This window comes from Trematomus bernacchii, unplaced genomic scaffold (assembly GCF_902827165.1).
Source record: "Trematomus bernacchii unplaced genomic scaffold, fTreBer1.1, whole genome shotgun sequence".
Classification (NCBI taxonomy): domain Eukaryota; kingdom Metazoa; phylum Chordata; class Actinopteri; order Perciformes; family Nototheniidae; genus Trematomus; species Trematomus bernacchii.
In genome coordinates, this window is record NW_022987654.1 from 1,768,772 (window position 1) to 1,787,808 (window position 19,037).

Consider the following 19,037-nt stretch of genomic DNA (forward strand, 5'->3'; position numbering starts at 1 on the left):
CTTGGCAACACTAAACACAACCACACCTTAACATAAGCAAAAACAGACTACCTGCTCACCTGGAGATGTCGCACTAAACCTTCTATACATTTTTTACAAGGAGTAAATTATATTAAAGGAGAGGTGTCATGGCCATTTCCACTGATCATAATTCCATTGTTGAGGTATACTAGAATAGATTTATACTGTGCATTTTTCCAAACTCACATTGGTTTCTCATACAGCATTTCTGTAAACTACTTGTATTAACTGAATTTCACTCTCTGCCTTTAACGGCTCGTTGTAGCTCCAAAAGCTCCAGCCCCCACCCTCCCTGTGAGCACAGTGTGCTCTGATTGGTCGGGACGTTGTGAATCGCGCTGAGCTCCGTGGAGGTGTTGTTTCCTTGTTTAGGATACATAGCCAAACACAGCCAAACTCATCCTGAGCACACACAAACTCACATCCGAAGTAAAAACAATAAGTGTGGCTTGATATTGAGTAAGAAAAAGGTTGATAAACGCTGTGAGAATGGGTCTGCAGAGAGAATTTTGCCGTGATCCCAACGGTCTGTTATCAGCCTGCAGCCAGGGAGGAGAAATCAGCTGAGCTGCCTGCTCCCTGCACACAGATGTGTGTGTGTGTGTGAGGAAGTCCGTGGATTGGTCAATTTGGACCAATCAGCGGGGGCTTAACGTAACGGCTCCACGGATTGGTCCATTTCGTTCCGGGTACGGGTTGACATCATGCCGTACCCGGAATAATCAAATGGACAATGACGTATCTCCAACGAGGCGTTTTGGGGAGGTATTTTCTGTGTTAGAGTTTTACTCGCTATAGGGTGTACTTTGAGGGATTTGACTCTGCACACCGTTTACATGCATAAAAACCTTCATAACACACAAGGGGACGGGTAATAACCGGAAAAGCATGACACCTCTCCTTTAAATCAAATGTTGGCAGTGCTAAACATTGCCAGACCAAAACAAATGTTCTTTACAATCTCCAGAAGATGTTGGTCGGGAGGGATAATGGTCTGTTTTTAAAACGCTTTATAGCCAGTGAATGACTGATTCTATAATTTAGGGTGCATTTCACATCAACAAAACAGTACAAAGAAAGTGTTCTTTCTCAATAGAACAATCAGTGGTTCAAGTTAGTATATTCCTCAGTGTAACATATCCACTAGTTGCAAAGCTTAAACATTTTTATTTATTTTTTTATTTAAGGGAAAGGATGTTTTCACTACTCAGTTTGTCAACTATGTTACGGACAAACTTGATGTCATTACAATCATTTGATTAAGTCCTGCACTTCAAGTAAAATCAAATTTTGAAAGGCTCTCGAGTCTATTCTACCATATATCCAAAGATTTTTTTAAAGTTTAAAAAATAATTGTATTAAAGTTTTGTTTTTTCATGTGATATGTTCAGCACTGTCATTAAGTTTAGGGATATTTTGTATTATAAAACTACCATACAGGTCATTTTGATAGTTTTAAGAGATGTCATGTAAAACTCCAACCTGTGTAGATATACATTATACTATAAAGGATATCAGAAGCACTATTTTAGATATTTTAAATTTGAAAAAATGAGGTGCAACATAGTTGACAATGAAAGTCAAACATTTGACGCAAATAACATAGTTGACTGGACACATTAACCATCAGCACTATGTTAATTTCAAGGCAGAAGTGCAAAATTCCATTGATAATGATGTGTAATGACGTCTACATGTCATACAAATTGTCAACTAGGTTACCTGTCAACTAAGTTACTACAGTTATTACAGTACTGGGTAACTCAGTTGACAGGTAACCTAGTTGACAATTTCCCTATTTTGACCCATCATTTCAATGCTAGGCCTTGCCTGGATGACCACATGTCATTTTCTTGAACAGGTTAACATCACATTTGAACATATAATTGAATTAAAATCATTAAACAATTGTAAACCATAACAATGTACGTAACATTGTTGATTGTCAATGAGTATATTAATTGACCATGTGCTATTATACATAAAATATTGTAAAAATGTAGAGGACAATCACCACAGTGTGTTCAAAATGTCTGCCAAAGAGGAACATGGCATCATGTGATGCTGGTGACATGGTATTGGGACGAACAATTTTTGAGTTAAAGGGGGAAGTTCTGTTAGTAACATAGTTGACAGAACTTTTGCGGACATTCATATATTAAGATATTTAAATTATTTAAAGGGGGAAATCAATTAAAAATATGTTATTCTTTAGTATTTAGACTTTTGAAATAAATGAATCATTTTTTAAATTTACTTTAATGGTTTTTATTCATTATTTTGAATCCAAGACACCCTCAACTGAAAAACGGACATAGCAAAAACTGACAATTTAAGAACATCATGACACATTTCAAGCTAAATAAAGCATAGGATGCACATAATGTTTGTGTGATATTATAACATGCTTTCCAATAATAGGCAAAATATGATATTTTTGAAGAAAATAGTTAGAATAATTATAATTATCATCAATGGACATCAATGGACATGGAATGTACCCTAAATTGTAGAATCACTCGAATACCAAGATGCCCATCACACTAAAGGTTTGTAAACATTTAATTGAGCCACCACATTACCACAAATAATTCCCACCTTGTGCAAAATGAAGATGAACATTAGGCAAAAAAGACCATGAGCTTGTGTGGATATATCGTATAAAACATTTATTCATTTCAGGGGAGACTTATTGCTGTGTCTCGTTTTACTTTTCATTCACAACTGATCGTCGCACTGACTTGCTCCTCTGCTGCCCTCCAGTGGCCACAAGGCACAACAGGTACTTTTACATTACAGCATGTAGCTCCAAACCACAAAAGTATTTCCTTCAGAAAATGCACTTCACTAAAGCTCTAAACATGGCACATGAACCTGTCACCGCAACACAAATATAAACTATATACAATAAAATCAGGAATATAGTAGCTACAATATGAATGCTCTACAGTGAGCAGAGATGTATTTTTATGTGTGGGCATAATGTACAGGGTAATAGTCAAATGACTGCCACAAGGCCTTTCTATGACACTGAATAGGAACAGATCACAGCTCTGATTTAGTAGATCTTGCTGACCAACAATTGCTGAATAGGTTTAACAAAAAATAATCTTTAAAATTAGACTGTTTCTCAGAATAAAGAAAAATGATGTGCCTCATGTAAAAAAATTCTGCATTCCAGACTGACTCTTTTCACTTTTTAATGTTACACCAGCAAACCCTTGTACCCAGATGCTAAATTACTACTAAGCTACATTTGAAACATTCAGCACTTTTCTATAACTTTGAGGCTGCACTGTCTGCTGTTCAGCAACAGTTAAGGAGACTGGCTTTAAAGGGGAGATGTGCTGTCAACGTGTATGAATAATGCATTGTTTCCTTGTTAATAAGTGAACCATTATGTTGCATATATCTCAAACACAAAAAGGACTTTCATACACAGTAAGTGTACATCTGTGTCTTGTGGCCAAAGGCACGTTAACAGGTGAACAGTGACCTGGTTCAATAAGATGTCATATCTCAGTTGCTAAACACAAGCTATGCCAGATGCACAAACTGAGTGATAAGAATAATAATGGAAATCATTCCATTTGTGATCAAAACCATAGTTGGTGTGGACAGTCTTCATTTCCATCATTGTTGGGCTCTCCTGAACTCTAAGAGACAAAGATAATGAACCCTAAATTGCTCCTGATTGCATGGCGATCAGTGTGAGTGTGAATCTTGTTCTCCCTTAGCAGGTGCATGCACTATATGAATGTGTGTATTCTGCTGTTCAACTTGACTTATGTCAAAGTAATTTGAGGGGTCACGAGAGTGGAAAAGTGCTATATAAATGCTGCCAATTCAACATATACACTATTTCTATCTCCTTCCCTCCTTCCTTTCCATGATCTTTGAACTGAAGCTGATACTCTAGTTTTGGGTTATTTCGAGAGTTTAAACTTGTAATACTGTTGTCCAGGGTGTGGTCCGTTTGCATTAGTCAATACACAGAAGGATTGGGCACTCGTTTCACCCGTTTATTTTCCAGTACCTCTTCAATCAAATAACAAAGGAAAAACCCAAGAAGTTTGACTTTTTTTTTAAAATTATGATCCATCATATATACAAGTGTGTAGCACAGCAAAAATGTAATAGTACATCAATATTATTTACTAAATGTATTTATGATATTTTTTAAAAGGTGTAGAAATAATTCCTTTGATTAACCCCTGGAGCGACCAGTGTGAATATGTAACATTCATGACAATAAAGGTTAGAAAAAAGGACTTCTGTTCACACACATATACAAGTGTACATCTGTGTCTTATTGTTGTCAAAGGCATGTTAACAAAACAGGTGAACACGTAACATCTCAGTTGCTAAGGACAAGTTGTGCGAGATGCACAAACTGAGGGAAAAGTTGATGAACACTTCCTATCATTCCACCTCCCTGACCAGTTGTTGTGTACACAGTCTTCACCTCTATGGTTGTTTGGTTCCCCTTTATTCCAAAAGAAAAACTTGGCTACACACCCATCAGACCACATCCATCTTCCTTCTTTGTGGATGTCACTGAGTCCGATCCATGTTGGTCCCTGAGCAAGGTCAACGTTTTTGATCAGGAGTTTGACAAAATCCTCTTCCCCTCCACTGTGGATAGACACCAGGTTGCCTCCCTGGGACAGACAGTGGAACTCTGCATCAGCCCAGGTCATCTTTGTGGCGATGTACTTGTAGCAGCGGCCGTAGAAGGAGAACCAGAATGAGGGACAGCTGCCACGCTTAAGCTCCATTGGACGCTCATCTGAAGAAGACACAGCACCCAGAGCCAGGCCCAACAGGAAGAGGAAAACCAGCATGATGATGTCACCGTCTCTGTCTGTTAAAGTTGCACTGAACCGTTGATGGAGATTGTGAAGCTTCAAGTGACAGGCTGCTTCTTTATATATGTGTGGGAATGTGACGTCATTGTCACGTGACGTGATCACATGACCGGTGACCGATAAAATGTAAGTTATAAAAGTTTTGCCGGCAGTTTCAGAAAACCTTTATCTCTTGGCTGCTGGACGCTCACCGTTATCTCCCTCAAGGTAGGACTCGCGGTTTTAAGGTGGTTATATGGTCTTTTAAATTAACCTATGGAAGTGTCTCAGTTCAGTTTGGATTTTATTAGGGCGAGGGCAAGATACGTTTTCCCATCATGGAGGGAAACTCTTCAGACATTCAAAGCACGAGACCTGGTCTGTTACAAACAATGTGTTTTGAATATGGTGTTTTAGTAACAGTTTTAATCGTTTTTAAGCAACTTGTACGTGTTTTGCAGAGTGTAGAAGTGCTCATAACCAGCCAAGCAACCCGGGAAACTGGCAATGGACGTTTGTTAACTTTATTCTAGCTTTTATTATTATTTATAACATCTGTTTTTGTGTTTAATAGAGCCGAGTATGACCGTTTCCCCTCCTGGATTGAGCCAGGAGGATCTATTGCTCTGTAAAAGTAAGCCTGGTTTTTAACCTTCTTTTAATGTTATATTGAATTGGTGTTTGAGCTGGCAACTATTATGTTGCGTTTGTTTTAAAAAAAACAACTACTGTCCTCTAGTGCTTTTTTTGTTTTATTTTCTGTCAATTGTTTTCTTGTGTGCAGATTGTGGGCAATATAATTGACTAAGTGTTTGTGTTACAGGTTCCTCCTCTCCCTCTGTGGGGGAACCTTGTCTGCGTAGTGTCAGTGGAGGGACTGCACGGTGGGACACTTTAAAAGGGTGAGTAAACTAACTCTCACTGTAATCATTTTGTAGGAGTTGTGCTTTGAGTAGTGCATGCTTTTGTTCTGTTTTTGTCCCTGACAGTTTGCAGGCATTGTGACCTAGTGGACCAGACCTGCCCATATGAGGAGGGTAAACCCACAATGTAATAGTGTAAAGTATGTTCACCCTCTTACCCGTTGACAGCTGCTGAACATTGACATTTTAACATGTATATTTGTGAAATAAAGCTGCATTCTATTTGGTAATGAATGCCTCTGTTATTGTCCTTGTGAAGGGAAGCCCCAACATCTGCAAAACAACTTTGGATTTAGATTGAGGGTCCACAGGTTCCTCCATCCCCTTAACAGGAGTTGGTGTTGTCAGCTATTTAAAGGTGACCCCAGCCACAGTTACCACATATGCATCAGAGAGGGTGTTTTCACTGTTGGCCTAATATAATATTGGTCAACTGAACTTGGCAACACTAAACACAACCACACCTTAACATAAGCAAAAACAGACTACCTGCTCACCTGGAGATGTCGCACCTTCTATACATTTTTTACAAGGAGTAAATTATATTAAAGGAGAGGTGTCATGGCCATTTCCACTGATCATAATTCCATTGTTGAGGTATACTAGAATAGATTTATACTGTGCATTTTTCCAAACTCACATTGGTTTCTCATACAGCATCTCTGTAAACTACTTGTATTCACTGAATTTCACTCTCTGCCTTAACGGCTCGTTGTAGCTCCAAAAGCTCCAGCCCCCACCCTCCCTGTGAGCACAGTGTGCTCTGATTGGTCGGGACGTTGTGAATCGCGCTGAGCTCCGTGGAGGTGTTGTTTCCTTGTTTAGGATACATAGCGAAACACAGCCAAACTCATCCTGAGCACACACAAACTCACATCCGAAGTACAGGGTGCGTACGGGTGCTGGAAATCCTTGAAAATGCTTGAAATTGTACGAGGTGTTTTCAAGGTTTGAAAAGTGCTTGAATTTTGGGAATGGTGCTTGAATTTGGGATAAAGTGCTTGAAATTGTAAATGCTTTACTTCGCTTTTTAGATTAAAAGAAAATAAAGAAGTCGGAGCGCGCTTAATTGCTTCGCTTTTACATAAAACAGCTCCGCTCCGGCATTCCCGCGCAATGCGCGTGACCGGCAAGTGTTTTTGTTACGTGTGTGACCTGGGCATTCTGATGAGAGTGAGAGTGATAGATGACAGTATGCCAGGAGGTTGCCGTTTCAACGAGCGTTGGCTAGCAGAAGACAAATACAAGCCATGGCTAAGACGAGGGTCAAGCGAAGCCCAAGAGTAGCCTCCTGCAAAGTGTGCAACAATAACGATGCAAGAGAGCATTTTAGATTAGGCTATCGTTGCATGTAAAATACATGACACTTTTCTCTGTGCGCGGCAAAACAAGCTCGCCAAAATGGCTTCACTAGTCTGGCAGTATTTTAAGTGTCCGAAAATGACAATAAAATAGCGGTATGCAACGTGTGTGTGAAGCAGAAATCCTGCAGCTCCACCCGCTGTGACGGACCGGTGAGCAAAGCAGAACACACATTAAGAGTTAAACCTAACACACTTAGCTATTTTATCTACCTCTGGAACAAGCTGATTCCGGCGATCGGCCCCAAAATTGGCGATCGGAGCATCCCTAATAATTGTATATGATATGTTTTATAATAATTGATCATTAAAGTGTTATCAAAGCTGGTAAAGGTGCAGCTAGTTTGAATGACTTTGTATACTACAGAGTAGCTTGTGAATTTACTCCAGGTGGAACTAAAGTCTGTTTTAACACTTGATTATATTTCACATCATTCATCCACATCTGTAAAGTAACTAAAGGTATTAAATACATGTAGTGGAGTAAAAGTAAACCATTTACCTCTGACTTATGTTTACTGCCAACCTAAAAGTACCTCAAAAATAGTAATCAATAATGTATTGAAAAGTTATTTGGCTGATTGTTTTATATTGGCTCAGCCAGGTTATATGGGATGCCCAGTCTACGTACAGATGGGTCACTCATTTTGAAATATTAAACTTAGTTTTCTTTTCTAAAAATTTAAATTGTTCATCCTCATGTAGAATGCTATTATGAAAAACACATTTGGTTGTTTATAGCATAAAGAACATCTGATTTAATGTGAAGTAGGGAAATAATCATTTGAGTATAAGTATGTGTATATAAATATGTAATTTACAACAGCTGTAAGATGCTTGAAAATGCACCTTGAAAATGCTTGAAAAGTGCTTGAATTTGACTTTGGAAAAGGTGTAAGAACCCTGGAAGTAAAAACAATAAGTGTGGCTTGATATTGAGTAAGAAAAAGGTTGATGAACGCTGTGAGAATGGGTCTGCAGAGAGAATTTTGCCGTGATCCCAACGGTCTGTTATCAGCCTGCAGCCAGGGAGGAGAAATCAGCTGAGCTGCCTGCTCCCTGCACACAGATGTGTGTGTGTGTGTGTGAGGAAGTCTGTGGATTGGTCAATTTGGACCAATCAGCGGGGGCTTAACGTAACGGCTCCATGGATTGGTTCGTTCCGGGTACGGGTTGACATCATGCCGTACCCGGAAGAATCAAATGGACAATGACGTATCTCCAACGAGGCGTTTTGGGGAGGTATTTTCTGTGTTAGAGTTTTACTCGCTATAGGGTGTACTTTGAGGGATTTGACTCTGCACACCGTTTACATGCATAAAAACCTTCATAACACACAAGGGGACGGGTAATAACCGGAAAAGCATGACACCTCTCCTTTAAATCAAATGTTGGCAGTGCTAAACATTGCCAGACCAAAACAAATGTTCTTTACAATCTCCAGAAGATGTTGGTCGGGAGGGATAATGGTCTGTTTTTAAAACGCTTTATAGCCAGTGAATACCAAGATGCCCATCACACTAAAGGTTTGTAAACATTTAATTGAGCCACCACATTACCACAAATAATTCCCACCTTGTGCAAAATGAAGATGAACATTAGGCAAAAAAGACCATGAGCTTGTGTGGATATATCGTATAAAACATTTATTCATTTCAGGGGAGACTTATTGCTGTGTCTCGTTTTACTTTTCATTCACAACTGATCGTCGCACTGACTTGCTCCTCTGCTGCCCTCCAGTGGCCACAAGGCACAACAGGTACTTTTACATTACAGCATGTAGCTCCAAACCACAAAAGTATTTCCTTCAGAAAATGCACTTCACTAAAGCTCTAAACATGGCACATGAACCTGTCACCGCAACACAAATATAAACTATATACAATAAAATCAGGAATATAGTAGCTACAATATGAATGCTCTACAGTGAGCAGAGATGTATTTTTATGTGTGGGCATAATGTACAGGGTAATAGTCAAATGACTGCCACAAGGCCTTTCTATGACACTGAATAGGAACAGATCACAGCTCTGATTTAGTAGATCTTGCTGACCAACAATTGCTGAATAGGTTTAACAAAAAATAATCTTTAAAATTAGACTGTTTCTCAGAATAAAGAAAAATGATGTGCCTCATGTAAAAAAATTCTGCATTCCAGACTGACTCTTTTCACTTTTTTAATGTTACACCAGCAAACCCTTGTACCCAGATGCTAAATTACTACTAAGCTACATTTGAAACATTCAGCACTTTTCTATAACTTAGAGGCTGCACTGTCTGCTGTTCAGCAACAGTTAAGGAGACTGGCTTTAAAGGGGAGATGTGCTGTCAAAGTGTATGAATAATGCATTGTTTCCTTGTTAATAAGTGAACCATTATGTTGCATATATCTCAAACACAAAAAGGACTTTCATACACAGTAAGTGTGCATCTGTGTCTTGTGGCCGAAGGCACGTTAACAGGTGAACAGTGACCTGGTTCAATAAGATGTCATATCTCAGTTGCTAAACACAAGCTATGCCAGATGCACAAACTGAGTGATAAGAATAATGGAAATCATTCCATTTGTGATCAAAACCATAGTTGGTGTGGACAGTCTTCATTTCCATCATTGTTGGGCTCTCCTGAACTCTAAGAGACAAAGATAATGAACCCTAAATTGTTCCTGATTGCATGGCGATCAGTGTGAGTGTGAATCTTGTTCTCCCTTAGCAGGTGCATGCACTATATGAATGTGTATATTCTGCTGTTCAACTTGACTTATGTCAAAGTAATTTGAGGGGTCACGAGAGTGGAAAAGTGCTATATAAATGCTGCCAATTTACCATATACACTATTTCTATCTCCTTCCCTCCTTCCTTTCCATGATCTTTGAACTGAAGCTGATACTCTAGTTTTGGGTTATTTCGGGAGTTTAAACTTGTAATACTGTTGTCCAGGGTGTGGTCCGTTTGCATTAGTCAATACACAGAAGGATTGGGCACTTGTTTCACCCGTTTATTTTCCAGTACCTCTTCAATCAAATAACAAAGGAAAAACCCAAGAAGTTTGACTTTTTTTTTAAAATTATGATCCATCATATATACAAGTGTGTAGCACAGCAAAAATGTAATAGTACATCAATATTATTTACTAAATGTATTTATGATATTTTTTAAAAGGTGTAGAAATAATTCCTTTGATTAACCCCTGGAGCGACCAGTGTGAATATGTAACATTCATGACAATAAAGGTTAGAAAAAAGGACTTCTGTTCACACACATATACAAGTGTACATCTGTGTCTTTATTGTTGTCAAAGGCATGTTAACAAAACAGGTGAACACGTAACATCTCAGTTGCTAAGGACAAGTTGTGCGAGATGCACAAACTGAGGGAAAAGTTGATGAACACTTCCTATCATTCCACCTCCCTGACCAGTTGTTGTGTACACAGTCTTCACCTCTATGGTTGTTTGGTTCCCCTTTATTCCAAAAGAAAAACTTGGCTACACACCCATCAGACCACATCCATCTTCCTTCTTTGTGGATGTCACTGAGTCCGATCCATGTTGGTCCCTGAGCAAGGTCAACGTTTTTGATCAGGAGTTTGACAAAATCCTCTTCCCCTCCACTGTGGATAGACACCAGGTTGCCTCCCTGGGACAGACAGTGGAACTCTGCATCAGCCCAGGTCATCTTTGTGGCGATGTACTTGTAGCAGCGGCCGTAGAAGGAGAACCAGAATGAGGGACAGCTGCCACGCACAAGCTCCATTGGACGCTCATCTGAAGAAGACACAGCACCCAGAGCCAGGCCCAACAGGAAGAGGAAAACCAGCATGATGATGTCACCGTCTCTGTCTGTTAAAGTTGCACTGAACCGTTGATGGAGATTGTGAAGCTTCAAGTGACAGGCTGCTTCTTTATATATGTGTGGGAATGTGACGTCATTGTCACGTGACGTGATCACATGACCGGTGACCGATAAAATGTAAGTTATAAAAGTTTTGCCGGCAGTTTCAGAAAACCTTTATCTCTTGGCTGCTGGACGCTCACCGTTATCTCCCTCAAGGTAGGATTCGCGGTTTTAAGGTGGTTATATGGTCTTTTAAATTAACCTATGGAAGTGTCTCAGTTCAGTTTGGATTTTATTAGGGCGAGGGCAAGATACGTTTTCCCATCATGGAGGGAAACTCTTCAGACATTCAAAGCACGAGACCTGGTCTGTTACAAACAATGTGTTTTCAATATGGTGTTTTAGTAACAGTTTTAATCGTTTTTAAGCAACTTGTATGTGTTTTGCACAGTGTAGAAGTGCTCATAACCAGCCAAGCAACCCGGGAAACTGGCAATGGACGTTTGTTAACTTTATTCTAGCTTTTATTATTTATAACATCTGTTTTTGTGTTTAATAGAGCTGAGTATGACCGTTTCCCCTCCTGGATTGAGCCAGGAGGATCTATTGCTCTGTAAAAGTAAGCCTGGTTTTTAACCTTCTTTTAATGTTATATTGAATTGGTGTTTGAGCTGGCAACTATTATGTTGCGTTTGTTTAAAAAAAAAAAAACTACTGTCCTCTAGTGCTTTTTTTGTTTTATTTTCTGTCAATTGTTTTCTTGTGGGCCGATTGTGGGCAATATAATTGACTAAGTGTTTGTGTTACAGGTTCCTCTCCTCTCCCTCTGTGGGGGAACCTTGTCTGCGTAGTGTCAGTGGAGGGACTGCACGGTGGGACACTTTAAAAGGGTGAGTAAACTAACTCTCACTGTAATCATTTTGTAGGAGTTGTGCTTTGAGTAGGGGAGACCAGGTACAGTTGCAACACGGGTCGGTTGTAACACCTTCAATATCTCCAATCACAAGTGTGTGTCTGAGGTAGAACATTAACTAAAATTATATGATGTATTTTTTGGATACTGTCTTGAGTTCAAATGTCTAGGAATCCAAACTAGTATTATCAGGGTTGCCAACTTTGGGTACCTGGCTGGAGTGAGATTTTGATATCATGGGTTTAATTCAGTTTAATTACACATATGCGCACGAAATGACTGCTATCGTGTCAGCAGCGGGACCTTAGCATATAGGATATATATATACAATATATACAAATACACAATAATGGACACAGACTATAAAGGGCACACAGTTTCATTCACTAATGAAAGTCAAACATGTTTGTTTCCACTGTTTTATTGTGTGCCTGTCGCGATAAACAATTAATTGACTTATCGTACGATAAATAATAATGAACTCCATAACTTTTCTGACCTTGATAAATTGCCATTTACATGAGGATGTGACTAGCAGTTTGAAAGGATGTACTTGAATTATTATTATATATTATCATTATGTCAGTGGTCTAAAATGGTCATACAACGGTGCCGACAATATTATCGTTTATCGCCTAATAGAACAATAAGCAGCAGACTTTTACTTTTTTATCATTTCTACTGGATCTTAGATCTGCGCATGCGCAATACGGGTCGGCAGTTGCGGCTCCAGAGTATTTTTGTTGCGTAATCTATGGTAGGGCTAACCATAGACTGTATATAGGGGCTAACCCATACAGTGGTGGGGCTCAAGTCAGTATTTGCAATGTAATTACATACACGCTCCCCCCGACAGTGAAACGCCACGCGTGAGGTTTAGATTATTTCCCTGTCTCAATCCAAATTGAACTGTATGAAATAAAAAGGCACATTTGTCTTGTAGTAAATAAAAAGGGCGACCTGGAGCCAATCCTGCAATTTCCCCACAGGTGAAAGAGTTGACATGCTGAAAACCCAACCCCTGCAGGGAGGTCTGGGGGGATTCTCCCCCAGGAGATTTTTTAAAATACTAACATAAAATACACATTCTGGTACTCTCTTGAGAAGAAAAATAAATAAATCTATTACTACACGACATATTTAAAAAAAATGAATGCCATTTTTGTTTTTTGTTACTTTGTTCTGAAAGCTGAACCTGCTGCTCCTCACAGAGAGAAGAGGCTGTGTGAATTACTTTACATTGTGGATAAGGGTGGATAGCCCCCATTGTTCTGTGTGTCAAAATGAAAGACAGCCCACACACCTATCAATCATCAAACCGTGGGGTCTTATTTCATTACGTGTTGATTTCTATCAACACGTAATGTTGTATTGATGTATAGAGATGTACTACCGCAAAAGTATTCTCCGTCGGGACTTCCTGCAACAACACACACGCCGTTATCGTGATTCTGATTGGCCAGAAGACATTATCAAAGATGTTCTATTGAGAAGACGATCACTACGTGACAAAAGTTTTCAAAACCGTTTCTAGTCTTCGGTATTATTGTTTTTGGCGTGAGAATAGTTTGGGCAGCGTGAGAGCGTGAGATTGAGAGTGAAAGCGTGTGTCACACGCCAGATGCGTGAGAGTTGGCAACCCTGGTATTATTAGAATCACTGTTTTGTAAGCTACAAATATAACTAGCTACAGTGGCGAGCCGTGAGCTTTATACCTAGGCCCTCTGACCCCCACCCCTTCCCTCGAAAAAAAAAAAAAAAAAAAGAGTTATTACGTCACAGCGTATACTTCAGCGGAATATCAAAACAACGGCCCAGGGTGCAAAACGCATCAATGACAGCGACCCTCTACCACACAAAACAACACCTGTGAACCCAATTTGTGTTCTTTGACATTGAAAATGATATTGCATTGTGTTTGTTACTTTCGTTGCAGTTGTATGTCTTAAGTGTAATTTGGCATGCTTTTATTTTGAAGGCGAGTTCACGCTGTTGACAGGAAGTTGTTGTTGCTATGGAAACAAGAAAAGTTTCACAGCGGGCGGAACTTGTCATCTAGTCCGCGATAATAAAACCCACCCATTTAGAGGGAAGATATGATTGGTCAATTGTACTGTCATTTGACATTACTCTCTCGTTCAGTTAGGCCACGGGCACGAAAACGGCAAAACGCATCGGAGTAACGCAAATGCAACCGCAAAAAACCTTCCGTACCCACGCAATATACACCGGATTGTGTCAAGCTCCACGAGACGGCTCCGTTTACATCCAAACGCTGGAAAAGCTGCAGTACATATGCCGAACCTGTACGTGGCGCTGTAACTTCCTCCACAAAAGCAGCAACTTCCTCCACAAAAGCAGCGAAGAAGAATGGTTGTCATGGCTGCACTTCTGTGTATTCTCCGCGGTGGGGGCCGACAGAACCGGGCAGAGTTTTTCGCCGGTCAGCGTGTGTTAAAGTTTAAATCTTCCGGACAAAATTATAAAAGTGCCGGTCAAAGGTCTTCATTATTTATTGAGCTTTAAAACAAATGAATAACGACGATATAATGATATATAATCATCAAATACACGGAGCCTGTCTCTTTTTCCTCTCTTCTGACAGCGTCAGTGTCTGTCTCATGCAGCAGCTGATCCTGTAATGAGTGACCCGACAGTAAAAATGAACATATTTATAACTAGTTTAGGTAGTTTGAGAGGTAATTAAAATAGCTAAGGGTGATGATCTGACTTGAAGTGTGTGTTTTGCTCCCGCTGCATCACAGCGGCAGGAGCTGCGTGTCTCCGTCCTGTCAGATTAGACTTCACTCGCGTTTATGTCCATATCGAGATAAAGATAAATAATCTGAATTCAAGGAGGAGCTCCTGTAGATGTTGCACAAAGAACTGTAGCATGGTCAGTAGCGACTGGAGCACGATAGCAACCCTGCGATCCGCCATTGTTGTTGTTAACGAAACACATCAGCAATGATGCGGGGTACGCGGAGAGGTGGGGAGAGGCGGGGCTATGAAAACGAATGACCGTATAGGCGACTCCACGGCCCCGTTGGACCCCCCCAGAGCGCTCCGTTCCCAGATCTATCCACCTTTGGACCCGTTGTCGTTTGCGGGGTCTGTTTCTACGTTTCCCTTACGGCGTCGTCGAGCTTAGAGGGCTATACGCATGAGAAATATGCGGATTCAACCCGTTTTCGTCCCCGTGGAGCCGGGGCCTTACTATAGCGGGCCCTCTGTGAATCGCAGAGAGGGCCAGATGAGCTTCTTTCATGTAACCCACATTCAAACGGAGACTGAACAGGCAGATTCGAAGAATTTATTTATTTGGAAATGTTATTTTATTAAATCAAGTTTTTTTTCGGTAAAACTAATGAAAAATAATATTAAAAAAATATATTTTTTTTTAATGTTTTTAAATATTATTTTTTGGAATATCTTAGGCCCTCACAGAGGGCCTAGAGGGCCCTGACGGCTCGCCACTGACTAGCTAAATATTGGTCAAGCTAGCAATCAGGCAGGTTCACAGGGGGTGAAAGCAAGACTGGTGGTCCTGGGACGGTTGTAACGGGACAGTTGTAAAATGGCACATTTACAATGATGGCACATTTGCTTGAATGATCAATTGTTCATTCAAGCATACAGTTGTATTGTTGATTGGTGTGCATTGTCCCTGTAAAAATAAACAGAATAAAATACTGTACAGTAGGCCTAAAGTGTGTTTACAGTATGCCAAATGTCAGAAAGAGGAAGACAGACAGGGGAGTGCCACTTGCTCTGCTGCAGAGGGCCTCAAATGAAGTTGAGAAGGGCAAATCATTCAGGGAAGTGGCAAAGTCCCTGGATATATGCCATGTCACCCTGTACCGGTTCCATACAAAGAGGCTGAGGTTGGAGAGTCAGGGATCACAAACACCCCCAAGAGTAGGCTACTGGACACCAAAGAAGGTGTTCTCAACAGAGCAGGAGATGCTTTTGAGAGACTATCTGATGGAGGTAGCTGATTTATACTATGGTCTCAGCTCAAAGGAGGTAGGTCTACATAATTAAGGTAGAAGCACCTCTCAGAGAACAGTTTAATCCTTCACAGAGGATGATGCTGTGTGTGTTATCTGTTATCCTGTTCATTGTTCATTGTTTGTTGGAGGATGTGTGAAACCCCATTCAAATCTTGTTGCCTTAGAATTTGACAGCTTTCCCAGCTTTCCCTATTTGTTGTCATGTAGTGTGAAACATGTTAATAAAGGTAACCGTTATTAACATGTTACAACCGTGCCTGGCATGTGCTACAACTGTCCCTGTACACAAGGACAGTTGTAACAGTTGAGTTTTTTTTTTAAAATACATTTTCCAACCTGTACTTATTTCATAAAAACATCTTAAATACATTGTTTTAGTAGCTGACATATTGATAATATAGCAAAATGGCTATCCTATTGTAAATGTTTTTTTACTTATTGGGGAAAAGCCCCAAAAAGTGTTGCAACTGTCCCTGGTCTCCCCTAGTGCATGCTTTTGTTCTGTTTTTGTCCCTGACAGTTTGCAGGCATTGTGACCTAGTGGACCAGACCTGCCCATCTGAAGAGGGTAAACCCACAATGTAATAGTGTAAAGTATGTTCACCCTCTAACCCGTTGACAGCTGCTGAACATTGACATTTTAACATGTATATTTGTGAAATAAAGCTGCATTCTATTTGGTCATTCATGCCTCTGTCATTGTCCTTGTGAAGGGAAGCCCCAACATCTGCAAAACAACTTTGGATTTAGATTGAGGGTCCACAGGTTCCTCCATCCCCTTAACAGGAGTTGGTGTTGTCAGCTATTTAAAGGTGACCCCAGCCACAGTTACCACATATGCATCAGAGAGGCTGTTTTCACTGTTGGCCTAATATAATATTGGTCAACTGAACTTGGCAACACTAAACACAACCACACCTTAACATAAGCAAAAACAGACTACCTGCTCACCTGGAGATGTCGCACTAAACCTTCTATACATTTTTTACAAGGAGTAAATTATATTAAAGGAGAGGTGTCATGGCCATTTCCACTGATCATAATTCCATTGTTGAGGTATACTAGAATAGATTTATACTGTGCATTTTTCCAAACTCACATTGGTTTCTCATACAGCATCTCTGTAAACTACTTGTATTCACTGAATTTCACTCTCTGCCTTTAACGGCTCGTTGTAGCTCCAAAAGCTCCAGCCCCCACCCTCCCTGTGAGCACAGTGTGCTCTGATTGGTCGGGACGTTGTGAATCGCGCTGAGCTCCGTGGAGGTGTTGTTTCCTTGTTTAGGATACATAGCCAAACACAGCCAAACTCATCCTGAGCACACACAAACTCACATCCGAAGTACAGGGTGCGTACGGGTGCTGGAAATCCTTGAAAATGCTTGAAATTGTACGAGGTGTTTTCAAGGTTTGAAAAGTGCTTGAATTTTGGGAATGGTGCTTGAATTTGGGATAAAGTGCTTGAAATTGTAAATGCTTTACTTCGCTTTTTAGATTAAAAGAAAATAAAGAAGTCGGAGCGCGCTTAATTGCTTCGCTTTTACATAAAACAGCTCCGCTCCGGCATTCCCGCGCAATGCGCGTGACCGGCAAGTGTTTTTGTTACGTGTGTGACCTGGGCATTCTGATGAGTGAGAGTGATAGATGACAGTATGCCAGGAGGTTGCCGTTTCAACGAGCGTTGGCTAGCAGAAGACAAATACAAGCCATGGCTAAGACGAGGGTCAAGCGAAGCCCAAGAGTAGCCTCCTGCAAAGTGTGCAACAATAACGATGCAAGAGAGCATTTTAGATTAGGCTATCGTTGCATGTAAAATACATGACACTTTTCTCTGTGCGCGGCAAAACAAGCTCGCCAAATGGCTTCACTAGTCTGGCAGTATTTTAAGTGTCCGAAAATGACAATAAAATAGCGGTATGCAACGTGTGTGTGAAGCAGAAATCCTGCAGCTCCACCCGCTGTGACGGACCGGTGAGCGGAGCAGAACACACATTAAGAGTTAGACCTAACACACTTAGCTATTTTATCTACCTCTGGAACAAGCTGATTCCGGCGATCGGCCCCAAAATTGGCGATCGGAGCATCCCTAATAATTGTATATGATATGTTTTATAATAATTGATCATTAAAGTGTTATCAAAGCTGGTAAAGGTGCAGCTAGTTTGAATGACTTTGTATACTACAGAGTAGCTTGTGAATTTACTCCAGGTGGAACTAAAGTCTGTTTTAACACTTGATTATATTTCACATCATTCATCCACATCTGTAAAGTAACTAAAGGTATTAAATACATGTAGTGGAGTAAAAGTAAACCATTTACCTCTGACTTATGTTTACTGCCAACCTAAAAGTACCTCAAAAATAGTAATCAATAATGTATTGAAAAGTTATTTGGCTGATTGTTTTATATTGGCTCAGCCAGGTTATATGGGATGCCCAGTCTACGTACAGATGGGTCACTCATTTTGAAATATTAAACTTAGTTTTCTTTTCTAAAAATTTAAATTGTTCATCCTCATGTAGAATGCTATTATGAAACACACATTTGGTTGTTTATAGCATAAAGAACATCTGATTTAATGTGAAGTAGGGAAATAATCATTTGAGTATAAGTATGTGTATATAAATATGTAATTTACAACAGCTGTAAGATGCTTGAAAAGCTTGAAAATGCACCTTGAAAATGCTTGAAAAGTGCTTGAATTTGACTTTGGAAAAGGTGTAAGAACCCTGGAAGTAAAAACAATAAGTGTGGCTTGATATTGAGTAAGAAAAAGGTTGATAAACGCTGTGAGAATGGGTCTGCAGAGAGAATTTTGCCGTGATCCCAACGGTCTGTTATCAGCCTGCAGCCAGGGAGGAGAAATCAGCTGAGCTGCCTGCTCCCTGCACACAGATGTGTGTGTGTGTGTGAGGAAGTCTGTGGATTGGTCAATTTGGACCAATCAGCGGGGGCTTAACGTAACGTTAACTTGTGAAGGGAAGCCCCAACATCTGCAAAACAACTTTGGATTTAGATTGAGGGTCCACAGGTTCCTCCATCCCCTTAACAGGAGTTGGTGTTGTCAGCTATTTAAAGGTGACCCCAGCCACAGTTACCACATATGCATCAGAGAGGCTGTTT

At 40.2% G+C, this 19,037-nt stretch overlaps 2 protein-coding genes and 2 long non-coding RNA genes across 5 annotated transcripts; 2 read left to right on the forward strand and 2 right to left on the reverse strand.

The window, feature by feature from the left end:
• Positions 1–4,330: 4,330 nt before the first annotated feature.
• LOC117486571 (lactose-binding lectin l-2-like) lies at positions 4,331–4,936 on the reverse strand. Its single transcript, XM_034135083.1, has one exon. The coding sequence runs from the start codon at positions 4,863–4,865 to the stop codon at positions 4,386–4,388; it is 480 nt and encodes a 159-aa protein (XP_033990974.1). The 5' UTR covers positions 4,866–4,936; the 3' UTR covers positions 4,331–4,385.
• A 110-nt stretch (positions 4,937–5,046) lies between these two features.
• On the forward strand, positions 5,047–6,002 carry LOC117486574. Its single transcript, XR_004556289.1, has 4 exons — positions 5,047–5,116; positions 5,443–5,502; positions 5,692–5,770; positions 5,858–6,002. It is a non-coding gene; the product is annotated as an uncharacterized LOC117486574 (long non-coding RNA).
• A 4,397-nt stretch (positions 6,003–10,399) lies between these two features.
• LOC117486568 (lactose-binding lectin l-2-like) lies at positions 10,400–11,039 on the reverse strand. Its single transcript, XM_034135081.1, has one exon. It carries the CDS (start codon positions 10,970–10,972, stop codon positions 10,493–10,495), a length of 480 nt encoding a protein of 159 aa, XP_033990972.1. The 5' UTR covers positions 10,973–11,039; the 3' UTR covers positions 10,400–10,492.
• A 129-nt stretch (positions 11,040–11,168) lies between these two features.
• On the forward strand, positions 11,169–16,574 carry LOC117486573. Of its 2 annotated transcripts, XR_004556288.1 has the most exons (5): positions 11,176–11,203; positions 11,287–11,353; positions 11,547–11,606; positions 11,797–11,877; positions 16,434–16,574. It is a non-coding gene; the product is annotated as an uncharacterized LOC117486573 (long non-coding RNA). The 2 variants fall into 2 exon arrangements; XR_004556287.1 differs by lacking the exon at positions 11,287–11,353 and having other exon boundaries at positions 11,169–11,203.
• The last annotated feature ends 2,463 nt before the right edge of the window (positions 16,575–19,037 follow it).